The 27774-nt window shown below is 38.6% G+C and overlaps 1 protein-coding gene across 2 annotated transcripts in view; it reads left to right on the plus strand.

Annotated features, from left to right (window-relative positions):
* Nucleotides 1-27774, plus strand: part of LOC137044895 (gamma-aminobutyric acid receptor subunit pi) — a 126657-nt gene that overhangs the window by 10079 nt on the left and 88804 nt on the right. Inside the window, exon 2 of one of the 2 annotated variants that reach the window (XM_067421274.1) lies at nt 23051-23127. In XM_067421274.1, the coding sequence (XP_067277375.1) occupies nt 23084-23127 (44 nt within the window). In that variant the 5' untranslated portion in view covers nt 23051-23083. Of the gene's footprint in view, nt 1-23046; nt 23128-27774 lie in introns of both variants that reach the window. The other variant, XM_067421273.1, reaches the window with a different exon arrangement.

Consider the following 27774-nt stretch of genomic DNA (forward strand, 5'->3'; position numbering starts at 1 on the left):
GCCCCTGCCCTTTTTGAAAATGAATCAAAAGTGCCGCTCTCAACATTTATCATTACTATATTGTGGCGAATAAAACAGATTTTGAATTATAATTAATATAACAACGTGTACAAAACAGTAACGAATGGCGGAAAAGCCGTTTATCTTGTCTCTGTCAGTCTGAAATGTCGTTGTCATAACGCGTTGCTATGGGTAGCGTGTGTTCTGCTCGACCCCAGCGCGTGGTGCGAGCGGCGGCACTGGTTGTAACTTGAAAAATAATGCTTTATGTATGGTTCTGTCGATGGATACACGTGCACTACAACAGCGATAATAAAAGAAAACATGGGCAAAACGGTCTATATTTGTAAACTGTGTTCAATGCATGCGAGTGCTGCCGTATGACCAGTCATTTTCGCCATCATCACTCAGTATATTCGCCAGAAGACGCGAATGAGAACCCTCTGCAGTGAGAGAAGATCTGTCTCTGTGCGCAGCGCGTGCACGTCTCACAGCGCGCGCACGTCTCACAGCGCGCAAATATTGAGTTCTTTCAAGTCTTGCGTTTGAACGGATAAACTCACACAAAAAGTATGTCAACATGTCGATCTTGATGAGTATCCATCAGACAGTCTATATCCCTTAAGAGAACTTTATACAGTTGAGAAAGACGATGCATATCTCTGTATTAGGTCTTAAAGGGGCAGTAGCCTTTACTGCTGTCTGTCAAACAAAAGATAAGGACTCACTCACTGCTCTTGATTGAATAGCTGGTTATAGCTACTTAATTAATTGAATTCATAAAAACAACTTTTTGCTTTTTAATATTCAAATGCACTAGTCTATATCACCAGATGCGTTGGTCTGGCAAGAAGTGCAAGCCACTTCAGAGACACAGATAGTTGCGTGTTCTGAGTTAACACAATCGAGCATAAAAATAAGAAACATATCACAGGAAAATACTAAAACGGGAAGACAGCGGGAAAAGAGCTAAAATACGTGAGAAACCCGTAAAAAAAGGGAGGGTTGACAGCTTTGAGTCAATGACAGCTAGCTGGTGGTTGGACCCTTTTCTTAAAGAATGCACCTGAAATTTATGCAATAAACATGTTTTTGACAAATATTTCAATTTGTTTGTTGTCTATATAGCCTGCAATTAGCCTACACGCCCGAAGGCACGGCTTGAAGACCCAGTCAGTGATGTCATGATATGCCAATTTGTTTAAATTCATACCTACGTAATCACCATCACCAAAAATGTACATTTTTTTTTTGTATTAAAATTTGAAAAAAAAAAATATAGACCTACCTACCGACCCTTTTTTCATTTTTTTTTACTGTTACTGCAAACCAAAATATTTTTAAGGATGGCCTCAACAGCGCGACCTTATTATCGTCAGTTCATTATATATTATTATCCACTATCGATCGCCACTTACACTAATGCACAAACATTCTTGCATTTTGGTGATTCGCTAGTTATTTTTTGTTTTAATCTGGCTCTTGTCCGTCAGGCAAGTAAAATTCTCTTTAATTGTCCCTTCAAAAATCCACTTGTCCCGGACAAGCTTTAATGCCGAGCCCTGCTTTGTATTCGTCGTAAAGAGCTTTGTGGTGCTGTTCAAAGTTTTAAGTGATCAGACACTTAGTGGTTGTAATATGTTCGTGAATGTAAGGAAGGAAGAGGACACGGGGGTCGGCTGGACGGTTGATGCTTTTCTTTATTTTTAAACTCCAAGTCAAAGTAACACACACAACAGTGTGGATTCTCATCTCCAACGATCACTTCCGGGTCGGCACTTCCGGCAGCTCAGTCTCTGGGTGTGTGGCATCAACCGTCCGGTCTCTCTCTCTCCCTGGCTTCCGGTTCCGCTGGCGTTTTATCCTCTCTCCATGCCCATTACTGGAACAAGATACAGGTGTTATCAATCTGCGTCCAACCCACTCACTTACCGCTCGTCCCGCGGCTCTCTCTCCCGCTGCAGACCTCGCTAAACCACGCCCCCCTTGCCACAGTGGTGTTTTCTTGTTTTGTGGCCACAACTTTCTGACACTCCATGCAATTACCTCTTTTTGGTACCGAAAATAGTCCCAAAAAGATGATTTCTGGTACGAAACTTTTTTTTTTTTTTTTTAGCCGCGGTGAGCAGCGGCACAGCGAACCAATCACTGTGCAGGGACGCGGAACGTGCATGTCACTCCAGCTACAAACTCGTGTTTACGGTGTGCTTCCGTTCTCTTAATACACTATGGGCTACTACCCTTCACATTAGGGATGGGACGATACACTTAAACTCACGATACGATGCACCTCGATATGCTAGGGTTACGATACAATACGTCATGATACGATATCAAAAATTTTTTTTTTTCTTTCAAAATCTGTGATTTTTTTTTTTTACCACCAAAGTAATGTACTTAAACGAAAGGTAGGATTTTTCTCTTTTTTTGCATTTTGGTTCTAAGTTGTTTAAAAAAAAAAAAGGAGAATTTTTAGAAGTCTGCAACCACATCTTAAACAGGGGTGCCAATAATTGTGGAGGGCACTGTAGGGATGTCAATCGATTAAAATATTGAATAGCGATTAACTGCATGATTGTCATGAGTTAACTCGTGATTAATCGCAATTTAATCGCACCTTTTTAGCAATTGTAAATGTATCTTAAATTAAGTTTAAATTAAGTTTTTAATACTCTAATCAACATAGGTATGGACAAATATGCATACTTTATGCAAATGTACATTTATTATTGGTGAAACCATACTTATTCAATAATAATCAATACAGTATGAAGACTAGACATATCAAAGGTCATAGATATGTTTATCTAAGAAATTGTTCATGTCTCTAAAGCCTAAACTTAAAAATAATGAGTAAGTAGTGATTTCTCACTTAGTTTTTACACTGGCAGTTTAATTCAGAACAGGGCAAAGTTCGTATGAAATTTTTTTAATGTGTACCAGTGAGCGAACCAGAACCACACCATACCTGGAGGAGGTCCATATTACACGAGTGGAATATAGTGCGGCCCCTTTAAGAGATCCGCATTCCCTATTGAACTGCCGGTATTTTGCGTGTGCGCGCCGAACTGGGCCGTGATTCACGTGGACAGTTAGCCTGACAAGCCAGACCTACATCAAGATGTTTAATGTTTAAATTAAGATGTTTAAATTAAATTTGCTGCCGCTAGGGTGCGTCTAGATTTCTAGGCTAGTGGACAGTGTGAAGAACACAGACGACTCGGGAACGCGCTTGATCAGGAAAGTAACCTGTGCATTCGTTTTAGCCGATTGTAATGTATTTAGCTCAATAAAACACGTGTACTGTAAGCAGTGATGTGTTAATGATTTACCTCAGACATGAGCGAGAGTGAGCTGCAGTGCATCGCGCTCAGACTGCAGAGAATGTGCTCAGTGAAAAAACGCCCTTTTCTTTCTGGAGTCTAATAAAAGTTAAACAGAAAATATGGTAGCTTATGTAGGCAAAAACTGCATTTTTGGTTTAGAATATTAATGCTAATGTCAACCATTTTCTTTCCCTATTAATGTTTGCTGCTACATCCTTTGTCTGACTGCTCTCACTTTTTCCAACTAACGTTACGGGCTATGCCTCAGATCAAACAGAAAATGCGCGCTGCGTTTTGTTATGTCTGCCCCATGCACACACACACACACACACACACACACACACACACACACACACACACACACACACAATACACTAAATTATTTATATACTACGCAAATCATGCCGCAGTGCCATCTATCTTTATTTCGCGATCCATTTTTTTTCGACCTCGATGCGTTTCGTCACGTTTTGTATCGCGATATTTTGTCAAACGATATTTCGTCCCATCCCTACTTCACATCGCATCTGCCGGCGATGTGACTATCGCTCATGCGCACATCGCGATGTCGATGTTAAAACAGAATATCGTTCAGCCCTAGTCTGATTAATCTAAAACATTTAAGATTGCTTTGTATTATTTTAGAATACAAAGGGTTGGGTTGAGAGGTTGAGCTGCTGGTGTTGTGAATGTGTTTTTGACCTTCAGTAGGATGATAGCAGTGATGGCACCAAAGGGACGCAGGATATGATCATTGATGGCCTTCCTAAAGTGAGATCTCCATCACAGGCCTGAGTATCCATCAATCACATGATCTCTGGCTCGGTGGGAGGGTTGTCATGTTGCTCTACGTGACTGTACTCTCTGGCTCTTTCTGCATTTTCACATAGATGCAAACTCTTCACCTGAGAATTCACATTTGAGTGTTAATGAATCTAAAGCTCTATTCGCACGGGATTAGTATTATCTAAGGACCTCTGTGATTTAGAAATTACTCCCACATCTGAGTTTTGCGGCGCATTCGCACGGGATAAGCAAAGCCTGTGATTTTACTTGAATTTACTGACTTCTCCCAGATATGATGTCAAGACTTTGTTATAGATATAGCTGTATGAAATCATAAACAGGCATCAACATCGTTTTGATTATTTTATGGCAATAAATAAACATAATTTTGTTCAGTTAGAGAACAGACGCCATGAACTGAGCTCAGACCAGTGGCAGGCGTCAGATTTCATTCATCACGAGTGAGAAGCTGACACACAGCGGATGATTGTTTTAATGCTAAATGTAAAAGCGCCCATTTAAAGGATCTTGTCATTGTACTGTACTGTTCTGTTATGTTTTTCATTAAGAATAGTATTGGTGTTAATATTAGACACACCATTCAATCAGTTTACTCCCAAATTGATACTCTTTCTAAAGTTCTATAAAGATAGAAATGCTCACAGGAAAAAAAAAAAAAACCTTGCAAAAATTATAGAGGTCGACCGATTCATCAGATTTGCCGATTAATCGGCACCGATAGCTGATTGGTGGAACAATCGGTTATCGTCAAAAATCAATACCGATAGTTTTTCCGGTTTGCGTCCGTTGCGGAGCGGTTGAGAAGGGTACTGTCATTTTACAGTAGCTTACGAGAGCTCTGAGAAGGGTCTGCTGGCATTATATAGCGTGAGAGCGGCCTCTAGAGGACAAATAAAAAACTATTCACAGGACACGCTGCACAGAGCGCGCTGACACATCTGACACGCGTTTAAAACACGGAAAGGGGAATGGTATGAATACAGAACACTTCAGTACATGTTGCCAAATCATTATAAAGTTTTTTTTTTTTTTGGTGACTAGATGCTTTAGCAGCGAAAGAAAAGCAGTATGTATGTACTTTACTTTGTCGTCGAGGCTGACAGGACGCTAACATTAGCAGTAACATTTACCTCAGTTAAAGCGATTTAACAACTAGTGGTGTAGGGCTGCAACGATTCATCGAGTAACTCGAGTTAATCGAATCAAAAAAATCCTCGAGGCAAAATCATCTGCCTCGACGCTTCGCTTAGTCCATTTAACTACACACAGATATTGCAGAAAGACATTTTTTGTGTAAGGACTCGGAGTATGAGCGGATTGCGGTTATATCCGCGGTTCAGGTGCATAAACATCCCAAACATTGCAGGTGGATGAGAGAAATCGTTAATATGTTGATTTTAATAAAGACGCGGAACTCTCATATCACGCTAAAACGCAATGAATGCGTGTCGTTCTTTAACTTTCGTTTTCAGCTCATGTCGAGATCAAAGACCGAAATGCGAGAGAGAGAGAGCGGGCGGGCATCAGCACTGGTAATATCATTTAATATCGCTGTTTTTAAATGAAGACAACTGTGTGTTGAGCTTCAGGATGCGACGCTGAACATTTAAGTTTCATTTGCGGCAGTTCACGCGTCAGCTGAGGAGATACGAGCAACTCCAAACACATGAACTCGATGGAGTTTGCAGCTTTGCACATGGATCACCGTCATTGTGATGTGTGTGAAATCTTTAATGAGACTTTATATATCCTACTTGATAATATCTTCGAAATGCACCATTAGATGTTCTCAATACTAGGCGCAACAAATATCAGAACAAGCTGTAACGCGCGCGCGCGCGCGTGTGTGTGTGTGTGTGTGTGTGTGTGTGTGATGAGCAGCGCTCGTGCTTTCAGAGCTCAGAGCTGCGTGCTTTCATTGATTTGTGTAAGTTAATCACACTTTAATCATATTTATAGCTACTAACTTAAAACAAGCTGTGTTACAATGATGAATGATTAGCTCAAAAGATCAGCATGTGTGATGTACTTTAACTGAATTAAACATATCTCGCGTTTGATCACGTTCTAGCGGTTATTCCTCCGTGTGATGTATAGGTTGTCGACCCTGGTTTATGTAAATGTAATTTTGCCCAAATATTATTTTTTGTTTTGTTTAGCAACCTACTTCAGTGTAGCGAATATGTGACGATAGCATCGCGCTTAACACGGAGGATTTGAAGTTGTGACTACCGGGTGCGGGTGGATGGTTTGCTTCAGCTGATTCGGTGACGATAGAGCTGATCCGCTCATCTCTTGTTCCAAGTTAACCTGTCCAATACATTTTGCTTCAGTAAAGGAGTAAATAAGATAGTAAATGCTTATGTCATGCCTGAGCTGAAGCTGATACATGTAAGTTAAGTTGCACAACATAAATACAATGTTTAGTTATTTATATTATTTATAGAATATTTATAGAATATTAGAATATTTATATTATATAGAATTTATAGAATATTTATATTATTTATATTGGCATTATTGTTATTTATATTACTACTATTTAGATTTATTGGTTGTAGGTTTAGTTTTAGATTGAACTATGTTTACCTTTTTAAAGTAATTTGAAATAGATTTTTATTTAATATAATATGGCAATTGTATGCATTAAAATTGTTTAGTTTCACAGTTATTAATGTATGCAATTTCAGCAATAAAACTTAATTTTTCTAAAAAGAAGACAAATTAGATGTTAATTTTAAGATACGCGTCTTAGTGTCTCTTATTGCTCTTTAATAAAGAAAAAGTAATTATTATCCGATTAATCGATTAATCGATCGATTAAGTGGTAGATTAATCGATTACAAAAAGAATCGATAGCTGCAGCCCTATAGTGGTGTAAGAAACCAGATTGTATGGCCATGCATCCGACAGAAATACAAACACATCAGAAACGCACTTGATTTCAATACATGTTGTTATTTTGATAAGAAAACTGTTGTTCTAAAAAAGCAAACTGTTTGGATTTATATGAAATAACACTTAATATAGGCCTAATACAATAATCCATTATAATACATTATATCCAATATTCCATTTGTAACATTAAGTAAGGTTAATAAATGCTGTAGAAGTATTATTCATTGTTAGTTATATTTTTTAACCTTTTTTATGCACTAACATGATTGATTAAGATACAAGTGTATTGCTCAACTTAGGGCTCGACGATATGGCCAAAATTTATATCACGATATATTTCTTAATTTCGGTCGATACGATATAATTTCGATATCGATATGAACTATATAAAAGCTTTAGAAAAACTACCAAGAACTGCCACAAAGGATGTCTGTACCTACAAACTTCTGAAAAATTAATTTGCCAAGTCTATGAAACCTCCTCCTATAAAACTATATAATATTTTAGAAATAAAAACGGTACAAATAAATGAATGTTCACCTTTTATTTGTATTTAGCCTTTATACGAACAAGAAATGTGAAATCACCGTCAAATAAACAAGACTCTCACTTTGCAGACGCAGTTTATTGAGCATTTTCTTTTAAGTTTTAAATTTCAGTGAAGAACGATTCATAGCGCTATATTCTCCTTTTATGCAAAACTGTACCTTTATCTACTGATGCACACAAAATAAATAAAATAAGACTCAATTCAGTGGCCTATTTGTGCTCTGTTTGAGATGAGTGCACTCTGCTTTTTGCAAGGCTTTAACAGGAGCAAATGATACATTTTCGTGAAGCCATGTCTGACCGTCTTTCACAAGCTTTGAAAGGTAATTTAAACGAGAATGAACGCATGGTGTTAATACATGATATTGTGTGCAAATGTGGAAAGTATTAAAACAAATGTGCCACTTGCCTCTTACATAAATAGTCTACATGGATTATTTGTAACGCTTGGCATCGTATTGTTAGACATTAGATTGATGCATCTATGTCGATTGTTACACCCCTAGTCGGCACCTCTCCGGCACATTTTGCAGCACACTGAAACCTGAAGTTTAATATCAGCCCCATTCGCACGGGATTCGTATTATCTGGGGACCTCTGGTGATTTGTAATAATTGCAGAGAATGTCTGTGATCTTAATCCCGTGCGAATCGGCCATGTCTGTCATTTGTAAAGTAAAAACTCCCCGGCAAATTAGCCTATACCTATATTTCGCCGAACACCGAGGTCCTGTGATAATATTAGTCCCGTGCGAATCGACATCTCTGTGATTTGGCCAGGATTAGGCGGATTGTATATACTTTTTGCAAGCTTTTTTTTCTTCCTGTGAGCATTTCTATATCTTTATCTTTCACGAAGAATAAAGTCTGCATTCATAATGCGCACCGTTAATTCCCGTGCAGCCGCACCCACACGGATTATACTTTCACTTTAGAATGAGTATCAATTTGAGAGTAATCTGATTGAATGGTGTGTTTAATATTAACATCAATACTGTTCTTAATGAAAAACATAACAGAACAGTATAGTACAATGACAATCTTGTTTAAATAGGCGCTTTTACATTTAGTTTTAAAACTGAATCTTCCGCCGTATATTGTCAGCTTCTCACTCGTGATAAATTAAATCTGATTCCTGCCGCTGGTCTGAGCTCAGTTCATGGCGTCTGTTCACTAACTGAACGAAATTATATTTATTTATTAGGCTACTGTAAAATAATCAAAACGATATCGATGCCTGTTTATGATTTCATACAGCTATATCTATAACGAAGACTTGACATCATATCCGGGAGAAGTCAGTAAATTCAAGTTAAATCACAGGCTTTGCTTATCCCGCACGCAAAAACTCAGATGTGGAGGAGTCATTTCTAAATCACAGAGGTCTCTATAATACTAATCCCGTGCGAATAGTGCTTTAGATAGACGAACCACTTCCACGCCACTAAAGAAAGTTAGTCTTTCTTCTCTTATCAACTATTTATTTCTCCTTACTTGTGGAAGCTCGTTCAGTCACATTTGTGTTGCGGTCAGGGAAACTCTTTTTGTAGCTAAAACGTGCCGCGTTGGATCTATCAGCCTACTACTGCTGAGCACTGGCTGCGTGTCCGTGGTGTACGTCATCGCGCAAGAAGCCAATCGTGTTCTGCTCTTTCTGATGGCATGCGCCCTGAACGTCAGTCATATCGAAATATCGGAAATGTGTTTAAAAATCATATCACCGTTATTGAAAAAAATTATATCGCGATATATATTGATATTGAATTATTGTCCAGCCCTAGCTCAACTATTATTACACGGTGTAAAATGTATATTTCATGTAAGCTAGCTAAATAAGCTAATAAATCCTTGTTAACAAATGGGACTTGCAGTCTGACCTGACATTCACTTACATGTTTTTAGGTTATAGTAGGGCTGCACGATTTGGGGAAAATATATAATTGCGATTATTCTGGGTAAAATTGCGATTGCGATTTAAAATGCGATTATTGTTATTATTATTTTTTACAAATGAAAAGTGTGTGTATATAACATTTTGTGTTTTTATATTAATGTGACTAATAATAATTATTATGATTATTATTACTGATAAAAATATTTTTAAAAATAAGAAATATTACATTTACAATAACATTTTCATAATTACAAATAAAAAAGAGTATGTCAGAATAAATATAACAATATAATACTAATTATTATTATTTTTGTAATAACAGAAAACTTTTACTGCTGGGTTACCTATTAATATGCAGACAGCCTATGACTAAAAAAACATTAGAAAGGTCTAAGCCTAAGGAGTTATTGTAAAATATATAATATGTGTGTGTGTTGTTTATCTGTGATATCAATTTTTTAAAGTCTGTCTTTAATATGAAATATGAACCTCTTGTGCATCCACTGTACGGGAAAAAAACTCACCGAGTGTACATTGAAGAAAAACATGGATTGTCCAATAAATGTATAATTTTTTAAGTTTATTAAGTTTCTTATTATTGATTACCCAAAAGTTTTTAATTCATACTGAAAGCCAGAGGGCGCCCTCGAGCGGAAACCACCACATTCGCCTCAGAGAAGTAATTGACGTTAGTTTTCAGGAAACCCCTGATGTGAAGCTAACGCGATGTAAACAGAAGATAGAGACGCTTTGATTAAACATGACGACAATAAACACGACTGCAGCAAAATATGGTGTATTTGAGTTCTTCAAGCCATCAAGGGTATTTTCATAATAATAAAGTGTATTATAATGCAGTGCTGATTGACATAGACTGCTATAAAATAACGCATCGTCTGCCTCACTCTGATGAGAAGCCACATCAGCTCACACACACTGCCTGACGATAGGAAGTGAGGTAAACATGTTATTAAACGTTGTCTTTAGTTGAACAGGTTTATGAACGCTTCACTAGTTGTGAAGATGTTTGACTCGTGTTGCTTTTTCAAACGCATGTTATAAGCGACTCGCAGTCTTTCAGACGGAGCAGCGTTTATCACAGAGCCGCTCTTCGCTAACACACTGGGCATTCATTTATTTAATTAAAATCGCAGCCTTTGAGCTTTCATAATCGCACACAAGCCAAATCGCGATTGCGGTTCGATTTCGATTAATCGCGCAGCCCTAGGTTATAGCTAAAAAAAACATTTATTTGTAATATTTTAATGTTTTAATTATTTTCTGTAGATTTTTTCTGTTAGAACTTGTCATTTTAATATATTCATATTTACATATGCAATTTAGAAAACTGTCATGGTTCAGTACTGTTTTTTTATTTCTTGTAATAAAGTTCAGCTCTGTTTTGTGTTTTTTTATTTGTTATTATTATTATTATTACTATTATTATTATTTTAATCTATCTATCTTTAATCTATCTATCGATTAATCGGCTATTGGCAAGCGTGGTCCAACCTAGCTATCGGTAAAATTCACAATCGGTCGACCTCTAAAAATTATATACGATCTGCCTAATCCTGGCCGAATCACAGAGATGTCGATTCGCACGGGACTACTATTATCACAGGACCTCGGTGTTTGGCGAAATATGGTCAGTAATTTGCGGGTGAATTTTTACTTTTCAAATGACAGACATGGCCGATTCACACGGGATTAAGATCACAGACATTCTCTGCAATTATTACAAATCACCAGAGGTCCCCAGATAATACTAGTAGGGCCGAATAGGGCTAAAGATGATTTCCAACATGCATTTTTTCTGGTTGTTGTAATCTGGTTTTTGTTTATGTATTTAGCTCTCACATTTATTGAATCCTATTTTGTGTTTTATATAGGGGTCTGCCCTGCATAAAACACAACTTTTTACCTCTTACCTGTTAGAATTAGCTTTCAGGCAGATGCAAGGATACTTAATAGTGTCTAGAAATGAGCATGAGAAGTGTGTGTGTGTGTATAATCTCAGCTCGGAGAATGTTTTCACTATCCATACAATGTTCTCACCTTTTTTATACCTCACCCGTTTGAATCCCTGCATTTTCAGCTGTGTGGGTCTTTCTTGTCTTGATTTCGGTTTTCTATCTTCCTCTGCCTTGACCTTTGGGATCTTTGCAAACTTGAGTGACAAATCTTGCAGAAAGTGTGACAGCTGTTCCATTATTTTCCTCGTAGTCCTCCCCGGTGTATAATTCCTCACTTGAATGGAAGATCTGTTGGGATTTTTCACGTCCCTTCAGGTCGGAATAACCATTATAAAGATAATGAAATAAAGCCTCCGATTGTGGATTGTTTTGTCAACGATGCTTGATGTCTAGATTTAAAAGATCCAGTTGTCTTTGTAGGGCAATGTAATTGTTCCCCTAATATAACTTTCTTTTTATTTTATTTTTTAAATTCCATTTTAATGGCTTAATTACGGTGACATCTAATCAATTAAAAAATGAGAAGTATTTTATGGTAAGTTGTTTTGGAAATAAAGCTGCTCTTAATTTTCATTGAAGACCCAGAATTATTATTACATCCTTTTAAATTTTATAAATAGTGTTGCACAATATGCCGGTACTAGAAAAGTATCGCAATACCCTCTACGCACATACTACTACTACTACTACTACTTAGGGGTGTAACGATATATCACGATATAAAAATATGATGATATGCATTGTTGATAACGATATTATTTGCGATAGAGAGTTGTTTTATTCAAGGCTTGATGTAGTCGTCCTATTTGTAAGGTAATTTATTAGGTAAATAAAAAAATAATAAAAAAAATCCTCTTTTCTTCTTTTTGATTTGTGTAACAAATCTTGGTATTTTGGGCACTTTTTGTGTTTCTTTGCCTCTTCTTAACGGATCGCTTCCTGTACTCCTGAGTTGTAAGTCGCTTTGGATAAAAGCGTCTGCTAAATGTAAATGTAAATAATTCACCCAAACACAAATTTACAAGTGTACCACAAATGTTTCTGTCATCATGAAGTCACCACCATGTCGTTTTTCGTTTAACTTCCAAACACAAATGAAGATATTCTTTATGAAACCTGAGGGATTTCTGTCCCTCCATTTAAAGTCCATTATTCCTCTTGAACTTAAAAGATCCAAAAAAAATGTCATGAATGCTCATCAAGCCTGCATTTATTTGATCAAAAATACATCATTTTTTAAATAATATTGTGATATATTAATACAATTTAAAATATTTGGTTTCCAATTTATTAAACTTTAAATGATGATTTATTTCTGTGATGAGAGCTGAATGTTCAGGATGGTTCCTCCAGTCTTCAGTGATCATGATCCTTTATGAGGATTCATTATGAGTGTTGGACACAGTTCTGCTGACTAATATATTTGATGAATAAAGAGTTCAAAAGAACTGCATTTATTCAAAATAAAAACATTTTCAAATAATATAAATCTCCTTTACTATCAATTTTTATCAATTTAACACATCCTTGCTGAATAAAATTATTAATTTATTTCAAAAAAAGAAAGGAAAAAAATGACTGAGCCCAAATGACTGAACAGTAGTGTATATTGTTGTTACAAAAGATTTCTATTTTTAAAACATTTGCTTTTTTATTTTTATTTTTACTTTTTTTTCATCAAAATATTATAAAAAAAGATCACAGGTTATGAAAATATATTAGTCAGCAGAACTGTTTCCAACTTTGAAAATGAATCCTCATCTGAGAATGATTTCTGAAGGATCATGATCACTGAAGACTGGAGGAACCATCCTGAACATTCAGTCACAGAAATAAATCAGCATTTAAAGTAGAATACATTGTAATAATATATCACAATATTACATTTTTTCTGTATTTTTGATCAAATAAATGCAGGCTTGATGAGCAGAAGAAACTTCTTTCAAAAACATTACAAATAGTAATGTGTCCAAACGTTTGGCCTGTACTGTTGATTGGAAATGCCCATTTCTGTTGATATCGCTGATCCTTTTGACCACATCTCATGCCATTGTCATTACACAATATCATCGTCTATCGTTACAACCCTAATCCACATTAGATTTATTGGTATTCTGCGAACCATTCCACTAATTTCCAGTCAAGGTAAGCGTGACCCCTGCAGTCCTGCTGCTGTTCCCAGATGCCAGCAGATGGGCGCACATTACAGATGGAGCAGCAAGTGGCTCGTTCGATCTGACTGATTAAATCTCATGTGAATTGCACCGGCACAGGTGCATTATGGGATTTGGAGTCGGTGTTGTCATATTCGATGCTGGCTCATCTCTATCCTCTTTTCATGCATCTAGAGAATATGTGCATACTTACACACAAGAGTTTGGAGCATCGCTAATATAATGTGAAAAAGTATTGATTATTCCTATATTGGAAATTACACTATATTGCCATTAGTATTGGGCCGCCCCTCCAAATCACTGAGTTCAGGTGTTCAGTCTCTTCATGGCCACAGGTGTATAACTCCAGCTCTCGGCCTGCAGACGCTTCTACACACATTAGTGAAAGAATGGGTCGCTCTCAGGAGCTCAGTGAACTCAAGCGTGGGGCCGTGATAGGCTGACACCTGTGCAATAAGTCCATTCCTGACATTTCCTCACTACTAAATATTCCACGCTCAACTGTTAGTGGAATTAGAACAAAGTGGAAGCGATTGGGAACAACAGCAACTCAGCCACGAAGTGTTAAATCCCAGAGCGGGGTCAGCGCATGCTGAGGGTCACAGTGCGCAGAAGTCACCAACTTTCTGCAGAGTCAACAGCTCCAGACCTCCAGACTTCTGTGGCCTTCAGATGAGCTCAAGAACAGCGGAGAGAGCTTCATGGAATGGGTTTCCATGGCCGGGCAGCTCATCCAAGCCTTACATCACCAAGAGCAATGCAAAGCGTGGGATGCAGTGGAGTAAAGCAGCCGCCAGTGGACTCTAGAGCAGTGAGACGTTCAGTCTGACAATCCCATGGACGAGTCTGTGTTTGGCGGTTGCCAGGAGAACGGGACTTACCTGACTGCAGTGTGCCAAGTGTAAAGTTTGGTGGAGGGAGGATTATGCAGTGTTTTTTTTCCCAGGGGTTGGGCTTGGCCCCTTAGTTCCAGGGAAAGGAACTCCTGATGCTTCACAAAGACATTTTGGACAATTTCATGCTCCTATCTTTGTGGGATCAGTTTGTGGACGGCCCCTTCCTGTCCCAGCACTGCGCTCCAGTGCACAAAGCGTCGGTCCATAAAGACATGGATGAGGAGTTTGGTGTGGAGGAACTTGACTGGCCTGCACAGAGTCCTGAGCTCAACCCGATAGAACAGCTTTGGGATGAATTAGAGCGGAGACTGAGAGCCAGGCCTTCCCGTCCAACATCAGTGCCTGACCTCACAAATGAGCTTCTAGAAGAATGGGCAGAAATCCCCATAAACACACTCCTAAACCTTGAGGAAAGCCTACCCAGAAGAGCTGGAGATGTTAGAGAGGGTGGGCCGACTCCAGATTAAACCCTACGGATTAACAATGGGATGGCATTAAAGCTCATGTGCATGTAAAGGCAGGCATTACAACACTTTCGGCAATATAGTGTATCACGGTGTGCATGTTGTATACCCTATAGTCACTTGCATTAATATGTTTAATACCGAGCTGTCGTTTGAGCTAGGCAGGTGGGGGTGAAAGGTCATGCAAAAATTTGCTTGGTTTTCTTGCCTGACTGCGTGAGTCATAGTCACTCGCTTTTTAAGACGGAGTGAAAGGAAGACAAAAAGAGTAACCAAGCTGTGTCACATGACGCCAAAGACCACACTTTTTCCCTTTTGCCCTTTTCATGTCAACTTAAACTCAAAAGTCACACATGCACCAATCCAATTTCCTCAGGCACTGGCCACAATCTGCGGCAAACTCCTGTTGAGCCGGAGGATCCGCCGGGCGGACGCACATCAGCCCGGATCTGATGAGTGTGTGTGACCCGACGGCTGTGGGATTGTGACCAAGGACACAGATATGGCAGGATTTCTTGTGCTATCTCTAAACATTGAGCTTTTGGCTAGATCACAGTAAAGACCTATGGCCACTTTCACCATCAGTAATACATTTCCAAATATACAAATACTGTAAAATAAAAGCTATAACAGCTTCTCTTGCCTAATGCACTGTTTTTCTCCCCTGTTTCCCTCAAATAAGCAAGAAGTAAGCACCTTTGGCGATAGAAATGATTGTAAATGAGCATATGCACCGTACAGTCCAGCATGTTTTGTTTAAATCTTGCGACCGCAATTCCTCACGCTCAGGCAGTTTGGCGTGACTTTGCCTGGAACGCTACAAAGTCGTGGTTTGAAGTAGTGATCGACCGATATATCGGATTCCCGATATTTTTCCCGATATTTAAGCATTTTTTCATTATCGGGTATCGGTTTTGTAATATCGGATTTCCCGATAAATGGCGCCATCTTGTGGACGTTTTGAGAATTGCATACAAGCGCGCCATTAACGGACTGTCTGAGGGGAGATGAGTCAACAACGGTGTTTAAAGGTAAAATAACCTGCATCCCTTAATTAATAAACTTTGTTTGACATAACATTAATGCACAATTGAGATATGCACAAATAAGATGTTATGAGATGATATTATATAGTTTAAACTTGGCACTGTAGCGATGACTCACTGACAGAGTCATCAGGTAATCCGTTATGTCACAATAAAGACGTAACTTCACATGAATGAAACAAAACAGCCATGAATGAGAGCATGTTGGAAGTAAAAGCACCAAATTTCTTTCTTTCTGTCTGTTTATGCTCAGTTGCATTCAGCCGTTCACTCACCGAGTTGTTGCTCCAGCATATATGCTAACGTTACCGTAGGCTAGGCTAAACAAGACCGACTCTTTTAAAACTCCTTAAATTATATTAACTGCTTTATGACATTTATATAATAAACATCTTATTAATTACAGCTCCATGAAAATAAATTATTAGGCCACCATGAGAGCATGTTTGAAAGCGCTAAACTTATTTCTCTCTCTGTGTTGTTTAACGTTATGCTCTGTCGCATTCTCTCACGGAGTTGCTGCTCCAGCATAGGATAGTCACCGTATGTAAGACCGACTCGTTTAAAACTCCTAGTTATATTAACGTCTGCTATATAACATTTATATAATAAATATCTAATTAATTACAGCTCCGTGAAAATGTATTATTAGGCCTATCTCCGCGAGATGTGTAAGTTAAACGCAGAGATGAAAACAGCGCTGTCGTCAGCATTTCATAGACATACACAAACATTAATTTTGATACCGTACTAGATGAGATAAGAAAAAGAAACAAACCCGCGAATACATCATAGCTATTACAATTCCAGAGAATATTCAATCTTTAGTCTATTAAACACATAAACCTTTTAAAACTGTAGTTTAAAAAATGAATGCTTATTTAGTTATGGGGATTTGATAGACTCAACTCTCATTTATGTTCTCCATTTGAAAATATTAGACTTTATATATGTATTTTGCCCGTTGTTAATATGGCTGCATTTATAAATAAAAAAGTTGAAACAGCATTAATGTTAAAAGGACTGCGCTGTATTAAAAAAAAGCACATTTTTTCAGACTATTTATTGATGTAGATGTCTTTTGTTCTGTATGTAAGGGAGTGAAACCGCAAAAATTACAGTGTTTAAAAAGCTCAGTTAAGTGCTGTTGCTGTAAATGTAAAAAAAAAAACAGAAATAACACAATGAATAAATATCGGTTCTATATATCGGGTTATGGGCACATAAACACCCAAATAATCGGTATCGGTTATAAAAAAAAATCAATATCGGTCGATCACTAGTTTGAAGTCGTAACTTACAGGCTCAAAAACCTGCCTGGAACGCAGCATAAATCACAAACACTGGAAGCTTTCAAGACGCCATGCACACCTTCTTAAACGAAAAAAGACAACTTGCACAACCAAAACATACAACTCAAAATTACATTACAGATCGTACAAACTGTTTACAAAAACACATCAAACAAAGGAAAAAATTAACAACAGTAAACTGCTGTTTAGAAAGAAACAGAACGCCAACCTACGCCTGTTCTCAGAAGCAGTTCTTACCTGGCTTCCTACAAAACAATGACAAGTGAATCTTCCGGCCTCTGCTTACCTCACTATACTAACTAAGGCTGCATTTAAACTGCAGGTCTTGATGCACAATTCCGATTTGGTGACTATTAGGGATGCACCGAATCCAGATTTTTGAGGTTCGGCCGAATACCGAATCCACTAGTTAATATTCTGCCGAATCCGAAACCGAATACCGAATCCAACTCCCATCCTCAGTCCATTATCACAGTAAACACATTAATAACATAATCAACGTCCACAGCAGTGTATTTTTAATTTCATTTTAAAAGGATGACACTGCCGTATTGCTGTCTGCAGTCATTTATATCATCCCGGCGGATGAAAATACATTCAAACACATTCATATAAAGTATTTGTAATCAAAACTTAGTATAGTAATAATTATTATTGTCATCATCATCATCTTGGATACGTTTTTTAATTCATGTTTTGCAAAAGCACTCAATACAGCCACTGTCGTGCAAACACTGATGTTTTACACAGATTAAATACACTTACATTGACATAACATAAACTTACACAAACCCTTGGTTCACCCGTGCTCATATATTATCAGCATCAGTTTTCCGAGAGAAACAGTTCTGTTCAAGACGACACTATCACGCATGCAGTATCTCAGCTCACCGGCTCTCACAGCAAAACATGCCTCAGTTCAGTGAACTGTTGGAGTTACAACATATACTTCAGGATATTAGTTTATTTCTAGTCTGAGGGACTGTCACTCAAGTCAGAAAGTGAGTAACTATAGTAACTTGTGGGATCAGCGCTGATTTGAAACGCGAACCGTTTAGAACGATTCAGTCCGATTTGTTGAACTGGTTTGACCGGATCATTTAAAAGATCCGGTTAAAAAGAACGATTCGTTCACGAACCGGACATCCAGCGGCTATTGTTTAGGGTTCTTGCCACCACGAGACAAATCAGCATTGCAAATTAAAAACATAGCTCGACTTGAATTGCCTTCTTGTGACTGAAAGTACTGCCAAACAACACATTTTCTGTTCACAAGTTCCATTTTCACTTTCTCACAGCCGACTGCATTCGAACGGTCCACCTAGTAAACACGTTGCCATAATCAACCGTGGCATCATCGACCAGTATCGCGTAGTGCAAGCGGGTTCGGTTCGGTGGAAAAATATTCTAAGGTTCGGCAGAAACCGAAACCCAGTCAAAAAGCCCAATATTCGGCCAAATCCGAACCCGAATCCTGGATTCGGTGCATCCCTAGTGACTATATATTTTTTTGACGACCCGCTTCCATCAGCTTTTAAAAGCGACCCGTATCCGATATTTGCATTTACACTGTACACTGGCGAAACAGCCCAAGACGTTCTTAACCGGAAAAGGAAGTAAAACGCCGCGATATGCAATGGATGCAGATAAAATGATTGATGAAGGTCAGCAAAACATTTCTCTTGTAAGGTGGAGAAAAAGAGGAGAGCCCTTGACGGGGTTGCCAGGTTTCACAACAAAACCTGCCCAATTGCAACTCAAAACAGTGTTAAAGTGGCCCAATTCTACAGGAAAACCGTGGACTTGGCAACACTGGCCCTTGATCGCAGTTCGTGTCCACCTGAGTTGACGTCATTCGTCTCCGTCCTTTTTTCAATGACGTACGACTCGCATTTACTGGGCAATATCCGATTGGATCACTTACATGGCAGGCGCAAATGCATGTATCCGAATCATATCGGATTTATTACCACATATGAGTGAGGCCTGAATCCGATCTGAGGATCCATGCATTTTATTCCTGCTTACACGTTCACATGTCATATCCGATCTGAGCCACATGAGAGGGAAAAATCGGAATTGGGTCACTTGAACCATGCAGTGTAAACGGGACCTAAATAACCCAAAAGGTGAATTAGTGAAGCCATCCACTACCAGTCACTGAAAAGCACAAAAGACGATCATTCGAATATACTCCCGGGCTTCTACTGATACAAAGCTGAAGTAACCCTTTAACACATTCACTTTGTTGATAACAAAACAGTGGAAAAAGTGGATGGAAACTTGCCGTGAGTTATGTATATCATTGCATTTCTTCATTTGTCAGATTTCTCCTGCACTCTCAGTATGTCATAAGCTTGCATTTTGCTTCCCTAGTTGAAAAATGGCAAGAGTCAGACCCTTCTGGATGAGCCATCTGGATGTTTGATATCTCTGAAGACGTTTCTTGTGCTTTCATCCTCCCACTGAGGTGCATTTGGGGGGGAAAAAAAAAAAAGCGACTCGGTTTGGCGAAAGCTAGAATTAAGATTTCCTTTAATTGCGTTAATGTGGAGAAAGTCGTTACGGTGGAATGGCTTCCGCTTGATTGGGAACACCTTCTGTTTGTATCCGCTGCTGACTTGGACTGGTGTTTGAAAGCTCTGAAAAACTCCACAGTGCATTATTCAGCAGATTTCACTGGCCAAAAGGATAAATAATACTTCTCTCTGCTCTCAAGAGCAAGTGTTTCCCTCAAACGGAGAGTATTGCTCTGAAGAAGACGGCTGATGCCATCTGTGATGCCCACTGGGAGAGGAAGTTTGGTGACAACACAGTTTTTGAGTTGCTTTAGAGCAATTAATGTCAATCTTGCCATGGAAACATTTTTTTTTTTTTTTTACCAAAAGCACAAAAACCTTTTACGATGTCCATTTAGGTCTGTAATATACTGTATTAATGTGTTGTGACAGATATTTTAAGAAAATTCCCTTGTTTATCCACCACATATGAGATGAGCAACAATGCTAAAATTACATTTTCAACAAACCATATTTCATGCTTTCAAAAGCGGGATCAAAGACCCCCCTTCTTAAACTTTATTTTAACAGTAAGCATTTTGCAGAAAGATGGAGGCATATCTGAGAAATAAATAAACTGATTTTGTCATAACAGCACTTCCTGATAAGTTTATAAGGGCTATAAATAAGAGGTCGCGGCACTTCAGATAACGTTACGTTATCCATAGCTTTTTAAAGGTTACGTTTATATAATATAACAATTATAAATACAAATAGCTTGAAACTTTATATACAAAGCTAAATTATGTCTATGCTTATTGGGATCGACAATTCATCTCACTACTTTGCTCTGAACAACCATAAAAATACGTTACAGACGTGACCGTTACAGCCGCTTCATATTAACTACGGTGGCCGTGACGGGACAAAGATGTGGTCGTCTGAGATAGCTGAGAGTAGCTAGCATTCTTTAGAGAAGTTTGTCCCTTTAGGGCTACCGTAGAAACATGGCGGCGCAAAAGGCGGCTTCACTGTAAGTGACCGCGGTGTGTGTCGATAGAAACGCCTCATTCTAAGTTAATAAAAATATAACGGTTCATTATGTAAGGTCCACTGAAAACAGATGTATATTACAGGGAGTGCAGAATTATTAGGCAAATGAGTATTTTGACCACATCATCCTCGTTATGCATGTTGTCTTACTCCAAGCTGTATAGGCTGGAAAGCCTACTACCAATTAAGCATATTAGGTGATGTGCATCTCTGTAATGAGAAGGGGTGTGGTCTAATGACATCAACACCCTATATCAGGTGTGCATAATTATTAGGCAACTTCCTTTCCTTTGGCAAAATGGGTCAAAAGAAGGACTTGACAGGCTCAGAAAAGTCAAAAATAGTGAGATATATTGCAGAGGGATGCAGCAGTCTTAAAATAGCCAAGCTTCTGAAGCGTGATCATCGAACAATCAAGCGTTTCATTCAAAATAGTCAACAGGGTCGCAAGAAGCGTGTGGAAAAACCAAGGCGCAAAATAACTGCCCGTGAACTGAGAAAAGTCAAGCGTGCAGCTGCCAAGATGCCACTTGCCACCAGTTTGGCCATATTTCAGAGCTGCAACATCACTGGAGTGCCCAAAAGCACAAGGTGTGCAATACTCAGAGACATGGCCAAGGTAAGAAAGGCAGAAAGTCGACCACCACTGAACAAGACACACAAGCTGAAACATCAAGACTGGGCCAAGAAATATCTCAAGACTGATTTTTCTAAGGTTTTATGGACTGATGAAATGAGAGTGAGTCTTGATGGGCCAGATGGATTAGCCCGTGGCTGGATTGGTAAAGGGCAGAGAGCTCCAGTCCGACTCAGACGTCAGCAAGGTGGAGGTGGAGTACTGGTTTGGGCTGGTATCATCAAAGATGAGCTTGTGGGGCCTTTTCGGGTTGAGGATGGAGTCAAGCTCAACTCCCAGTCCTACTGCCAGTTTCTGGAAGACACCTTCTTCAAGCAGTGGTACAGGAAGAAGTCTGCATCCTTCAAGAAAAACATGATTTTCATGCAGGACAATGCTCCATCACACGCGTCCAAGTACTCCACAGCGTGGCTGGCAAGAAAGGGTATAAAAGAAGAAAATCTAATGATATGGCCTCCTTGTTCACCTGATCTGAACCCCATTGAGAACCTGTGGTCCATCATCAAATGTGCGATTTACAAGGAGGGAAAACAGTCCACCTCTCTGAACAGTGTCTGGGAGGCTGTGGTTGCTGCTGCACGCAATGTTGATGGTGAACAGATCAAAACACTGACAGAATCCATGGATGGCAGGCTTTTGAGTGTCCTTGCAAAGAAAGGTGGCTATATTGGTCACTGATTTGTTTTTGTTTGGTTTTTGAATGTCAGAAATGTATATTTGTGAATGTTGAGATGTTATATTGGTTTCACTGGTAAAACTAAATAATTGAAATGGGTATAAATTAGTTTTTTGTTAAGTTGCCTAATAATTATGCACAGTAATAGTCACCTGCACACACAGATATCCCCCTAAAATAGCTCAAACTAAAAACTAAAACTTCCAAAAATATTCAGCTTTGATATTAATGAGTTTTTTGTGTTCATTGAGAACATGGTTGTTGTTCAATAATAAAATCAATCCTCAAAAATACAACTTGCCTAATAATTCTGCACTCACTGTATATTGCATTTCTGTCAATAGATCCTCATAAATACTACACACTGCACCTTTAACACAGTTTGTGTGTTATGTGAATGTGCCGATCAAGCCAACGGTTATGAAACCAGTGCACTTATTAAGATAATTACACTAATCTGCATGAAGAGTAAAGAGATGTGTTTTCTCTGGGAGTTGGACACATTATATCAAAACATGCTGTTGTTTTTCTTACATAAGGATTAATGATACTAAATATGCAAGATGCTGGGGGAAAAAAATAACCGTGTCTAATAATTAGAGTGGGTGAAAAATGTTCATAATGCGTTGTCTTTTTAGCCACACTAAATCAGGTCTGAGTTTCCAAGTGGACCTTATTATATAAAGTGATGTATGAATAAATCTGTGATATGACCCCTGTTTGCAACCATCAGCGACGCACACCGGCTGTCAAAAGAGCTTCAGTGTTCAAAGGACTCTTTTACAGTCGTTTTGCTGAGCGAGTCGATCGCTTCAATGACCTGCTTCTGTTCTTCCTCAGATAGACTCCGGCGGACTGAAGCTCTCTCTCGCTCACCATGACCTTCTTCAGCTCTTTATTCGCCCTCCTCTTCATCAGCAGGTAAGAGGATCCTGTCAGAACTCATTTCATCGTGTTTGGGGTTTCTAAATCAGGCTTGTAAGGAGGCGAATGTGCTTCTAGAAAGGTACATTTTCAAGTAAAGGATGCAATAGTAATGGACTCTATTATTAGTAATGGAAATAGTAATAGTAATGGAAATTATTATTATTATAGATTTACAGGTGCTGGTCATATAATTAGAATATCATCAAGTTGTTTTATTTCACTAATTCCATTCAAAAAGTGAAATTTGTAGGGCTGTCAAAATTGCTCAAATTACGTTTGAATATTCCCTAAAAAATCATGTATATTCGAACAATTCGCACATTTGGTTGCGCATTTTGTCAATAATGTTTTTTTAGAGGGAATATTGTCCCATGAGCGCGCCCACTCGCAAAGCAGACAGCCACGCCTCTATTACCACGGGCGTTTTTCCCAACTTTTCTTTCTTTTTCTAATTTGAATATTCATTTTCACCTAAGAAATTCGTTTTATAAAAACTATTTGAATTTAGAATATTCGCCCTAGAAACTTGTATATTCAGGGTTATTCATCAATGGGGTGAGAAAAATAATCTTGTTTCTGATTGAAATGTCCCGTCTCAAACAGAAATAAGATTATTTTTTTCACCCCATTGGCAGATAATTTTGCCTGTTTTAAGCAAAACTCACTTCATTTTGATATTTTTTTTTTAAATGTCCTTTTACTTATCTAGTAAATGCATCTTGATTTAAGAATATTTAGATATTTGTTCTGGAAACAAGAAAAAAATACTAATTAAGAAGAGCATTTTTGGCAGTGTAGCAAATACAGCTGAAATGATGCACTGCAAAAAAAATGCTTTTCTTACTTAGTATTTTTGTCTTGTTTATAGTCCAAATATCTACAATTTCTTAAACAAGAAGTATTTACTAGACAAGGAAAAGTAATTGTCTTGTTTTGGGGAAAAATAACTCAGTTTGACTGGAGCGCAAGAGCGGACCTTCTCTGTTTGGTAAAGCCAGTTTCCTCTAACACTGTTTATCATCATAATCTCCTCTAGCCTGACAAGCCTGACCCACATCAAGATGTTTGGTCTGGAAACTCTCCATTGACGGCTCAATCCGAGGGGCGGATAAACGGTTGTCTTTAAAACTTCCTCTGCACGCGATAGGATAGCGCTACACCAACCAGAGCAACGAAGGTGAAGCAGAGCTCGTTGATAGATTAAACATTCGCCGTATCCGGTCGGCTAAACTCTGAACACATCTTCCCTTTTTAAGAATGACTTCAGTGCCGTTCTTTGTTCTTTTCTCAGAGAAAAGCTTAACTCCAAGGGCCCTATTTTTTCTGAAACGCAAGTGTCAAAGCCGAAGCGCAAGTAACTTTGTGGGCGGGTCTCGGCGCTGTTGCTATTTTCCCGGCGGGATAAATGGCTCTTGTGCCCGGCGCAAATCTAAAATGGGTTGGTCTGAAGTAGCTTCATTATTCATAGGTGTGGTTTGGGCGTAACGTGAATAAACCAATCAGAGCGTCATCCAACATTCCCTTTAAAAGCAGCTGCGCAAGGTCCATTATGGGTCGCTATTATTATGGCGTATTTACCAGACGCACGCCAGGAGCGGTTCACAGCCGAGGAGACTGATGTTCTTGAAGAGCAGCCCTTACAAAACAGAAATATATTGCAGTATATTGGAAAATTTCATGCAATACATTAGGCAATATATTCACATATATGGGAATAAATATTTATATCTTTCAATATATTGCAATATATTGAAAGCGGCAATCATTTGTATATTTTGCAATATATTACATGAATATATAATATATTTTATAATACCATCAATATATTAAAATATATTTCAAGTAATATATTGGTAAATATATTTTCCTTTCCTAAGGGAGTGAAAGACAGAGGAGTTGTGTTGTATGGGGATGGAGAAACACACCCACAATAGCGTCGGTTAAACAGTTTTTACAGTTTTTCAGTCGATCTTTTTTTTTTTCTGGTTCTTGACGGACAAACCAGTTTGTCAGATGTCCTTATATTCATATATGTCTTGCCACTATTGGGCAAACAGGTCTGATCCTTAATTACTACAATTAGCCTGAATAATTTGTAAGCTAGATTTATGCCTATTTTTTCACATCTTCGTGGCACACCACAATGATTTCCGTCATCTCGTGTTAATATTTTTTTTAGTGTAACAATACGTAATAACTGTTGCATCTGTGTAGATTACATGAGCAAAGTGTCTGCGCGTTGTGCACGCTATACATTATGGTCAAGTATGCGCTCTTAAAATAGCAGAATGAACAACGCGCAACGCGCCGCTGACTTTAGGTAACTAGAGCAGATCTGGCAACCCGAAACACTACTGACTCGTGATTGGTCGATAGGTGGAGGGCAGAGCTTCAGGTCAAAACACAACATGACATCATCAACATCAGTTGAGCTGCAACAACAACTTTATAATGACAATATCCTGGCCGGACAGCTTAATGTCTTGAGACAGATCAGGGCCATTTTCATGATTCATTGAAATACATTTACATACAGTTCCTTTAATGTAAGAATTTTTAGAAATTTTGGCTAGAAACAAGACAAAAATACTAAGTAAGAAAATATTTTTTTTCAGTGCAGTCTGATTCTCTGAAAAGCGCCTGATGCTTACAGAGACTGTGATGTATCCACACAAACATGCATGTTGCACGTGGGCCGAGGATCGTCTTTAGGCATGAGACAGTAATCGGGAGATTTATATACATCCTGACACTCACCTCGTTCCCACAGCGCTTTGAATCAAACGCTTTCATGCCTGCCGGTCCCCGAGCTCCAGAATCCAGCCGTTCCTCTGATTATCATCAATAATGGAGACGAGTGAGCGTAGGCACGGGTTTCACATGTGGCGGCCGTGCGGATTCTTCTGCACATTAACACACACACACACACACACACACACACACACACACACACACACACACACACACACACACACGGATCATTGTGTGCAGGATGTTAATTCGGTGAATAATATGGGCAACGTTTCCTATGAAGCATTGTAAATCTAAAGCAGATCACAGATTGCCAGTGGTTTCTACCATATGATTATGATTTTGGGAAACACATTCAATCCAGCAGGGACATTAACGCGTGTTAATGAGAGAGAGAGAGAGAGAGAGAGAGAGAGAGAGAGAGAGAGAGAGAGAGAGAGAGAGAGAGAGAGAGAGAGAGAGAGAGAGAGAGAGAGAGAAAGAGAGAAAGAGAGAAAGAGAGAGAGAGAGAGAGAGAGAGAGAGAGAGAGAGCAAAACGACAGCCCTAATGAGATGACGGAGGACAGAACAGAACTAAACATTCAAACATAGCCTGGTTATACTTTACACTAGATTGTGATAATGTGATTTTATTTTAGATTTTGGCTTCTTTGGCAAAGATTTTGGCTTTAGATTTTGGCAAAGAATATAATTTTAATATTTATGTCTAGCGCAACTTAATTCCCTTTGCAGCAGTAGCCTACGCTGTCATTTCTCCCTATAACTCAAACGTAATGACAGAATCAGCACGATCGGTGATTGTTGTAAAATACAGTCTAGCAACTGCTGGTAAATTGTGGGATGCGTTTAATAATAAAAAAAAACGATTAAAAGCACAAACATGTGCGCAAGAGATTGTTCCCGCGCGCTCCGAAACAGCCCGCAACGAGACGAGCAAATTACACTTTCGGTTTCACACTCGCGTCTAAACGATCAAATGAACACAAACATCTGTGTCAAAATGACCGGCTTGGAGAGTCTCTTAAACACAGTTTGTGTCTTAAATGGACGTTGTTATTATGGATAGTTGGGAGAAAATGTAGTGCATCTGCCTAGTATCAGTCGCCTATAGATCTGCACGTCTGTCTTTAAAGAGGCAGCGGTGTAAATAAACATGCTGATGAATTACTGCAAATTAAACAACCAAATGCAAAGAGAAAATCACTCACAGCTCTTGAATGAATAACTTCAGCTTTAATAAGCATTAATTTATCCTATCTATGATAAACTATGCAGTGTTATTTTACATTTGATTACTAGAATTCTTCCTGAAATTAAAGCACTGTGTAGGCCTATATAATGTGTATCTTTGTTAATTGTGTGTGTGTGTGTGTGTGTGTGTGTGTATGGGATATATACAGTGTTGGGAGTAGCGCATTACAAAAGTAATACATTACAGTAACTTATTACTTTTTGCTGTAACGCAGTAGTGTAAGGCATTACTAATCAATTTTCAGTAATATTTTACTCGGTACATTTCCAGTAACGCTTGCGTTACACCCCCCCCCCCCCCCCCCAAAAAAATACAATAAAACGGAAAAGGAAAAAAGGCGATACATTAACGCATGAAAAATGCAAGTTATTACCTGTTCGTGGTCATTCAGTATCTGCGTGTGGTGTCCAGGTTAGTAATTAAATACTAAATGACAGCTTCTGATATATTTTTGTATAGCGATTTACTTCATTTTCCTTCAATTCATCTCCCTCTTGCTGGTGTACGTTTGGATATTGTGTGACATAGTCCAGTGAAGGCGTACGTGTTTATTGCGCAGGCATGATTTCAGCCTCTGTGCTCGCGCTGGCCGGTGGAAAAGTGGCTAAAGAAGGTTTAAAGGCTCTGTCGTTTCAAA

Source organism: Pseudorasbora parva, chromosome 17, assembly GCF_024679245.1.
Source record: "Pseudorasbora parva isolate DD20220531a chromosome 17, ASM2467924v1, whole genome shotgun sequence".
NCBI lineage: Eukaryota > Metazoa > Chordata > Actinopteri > Cypriniformes > Gobionidae > Pseudorasbora > Pseudorasbora parva.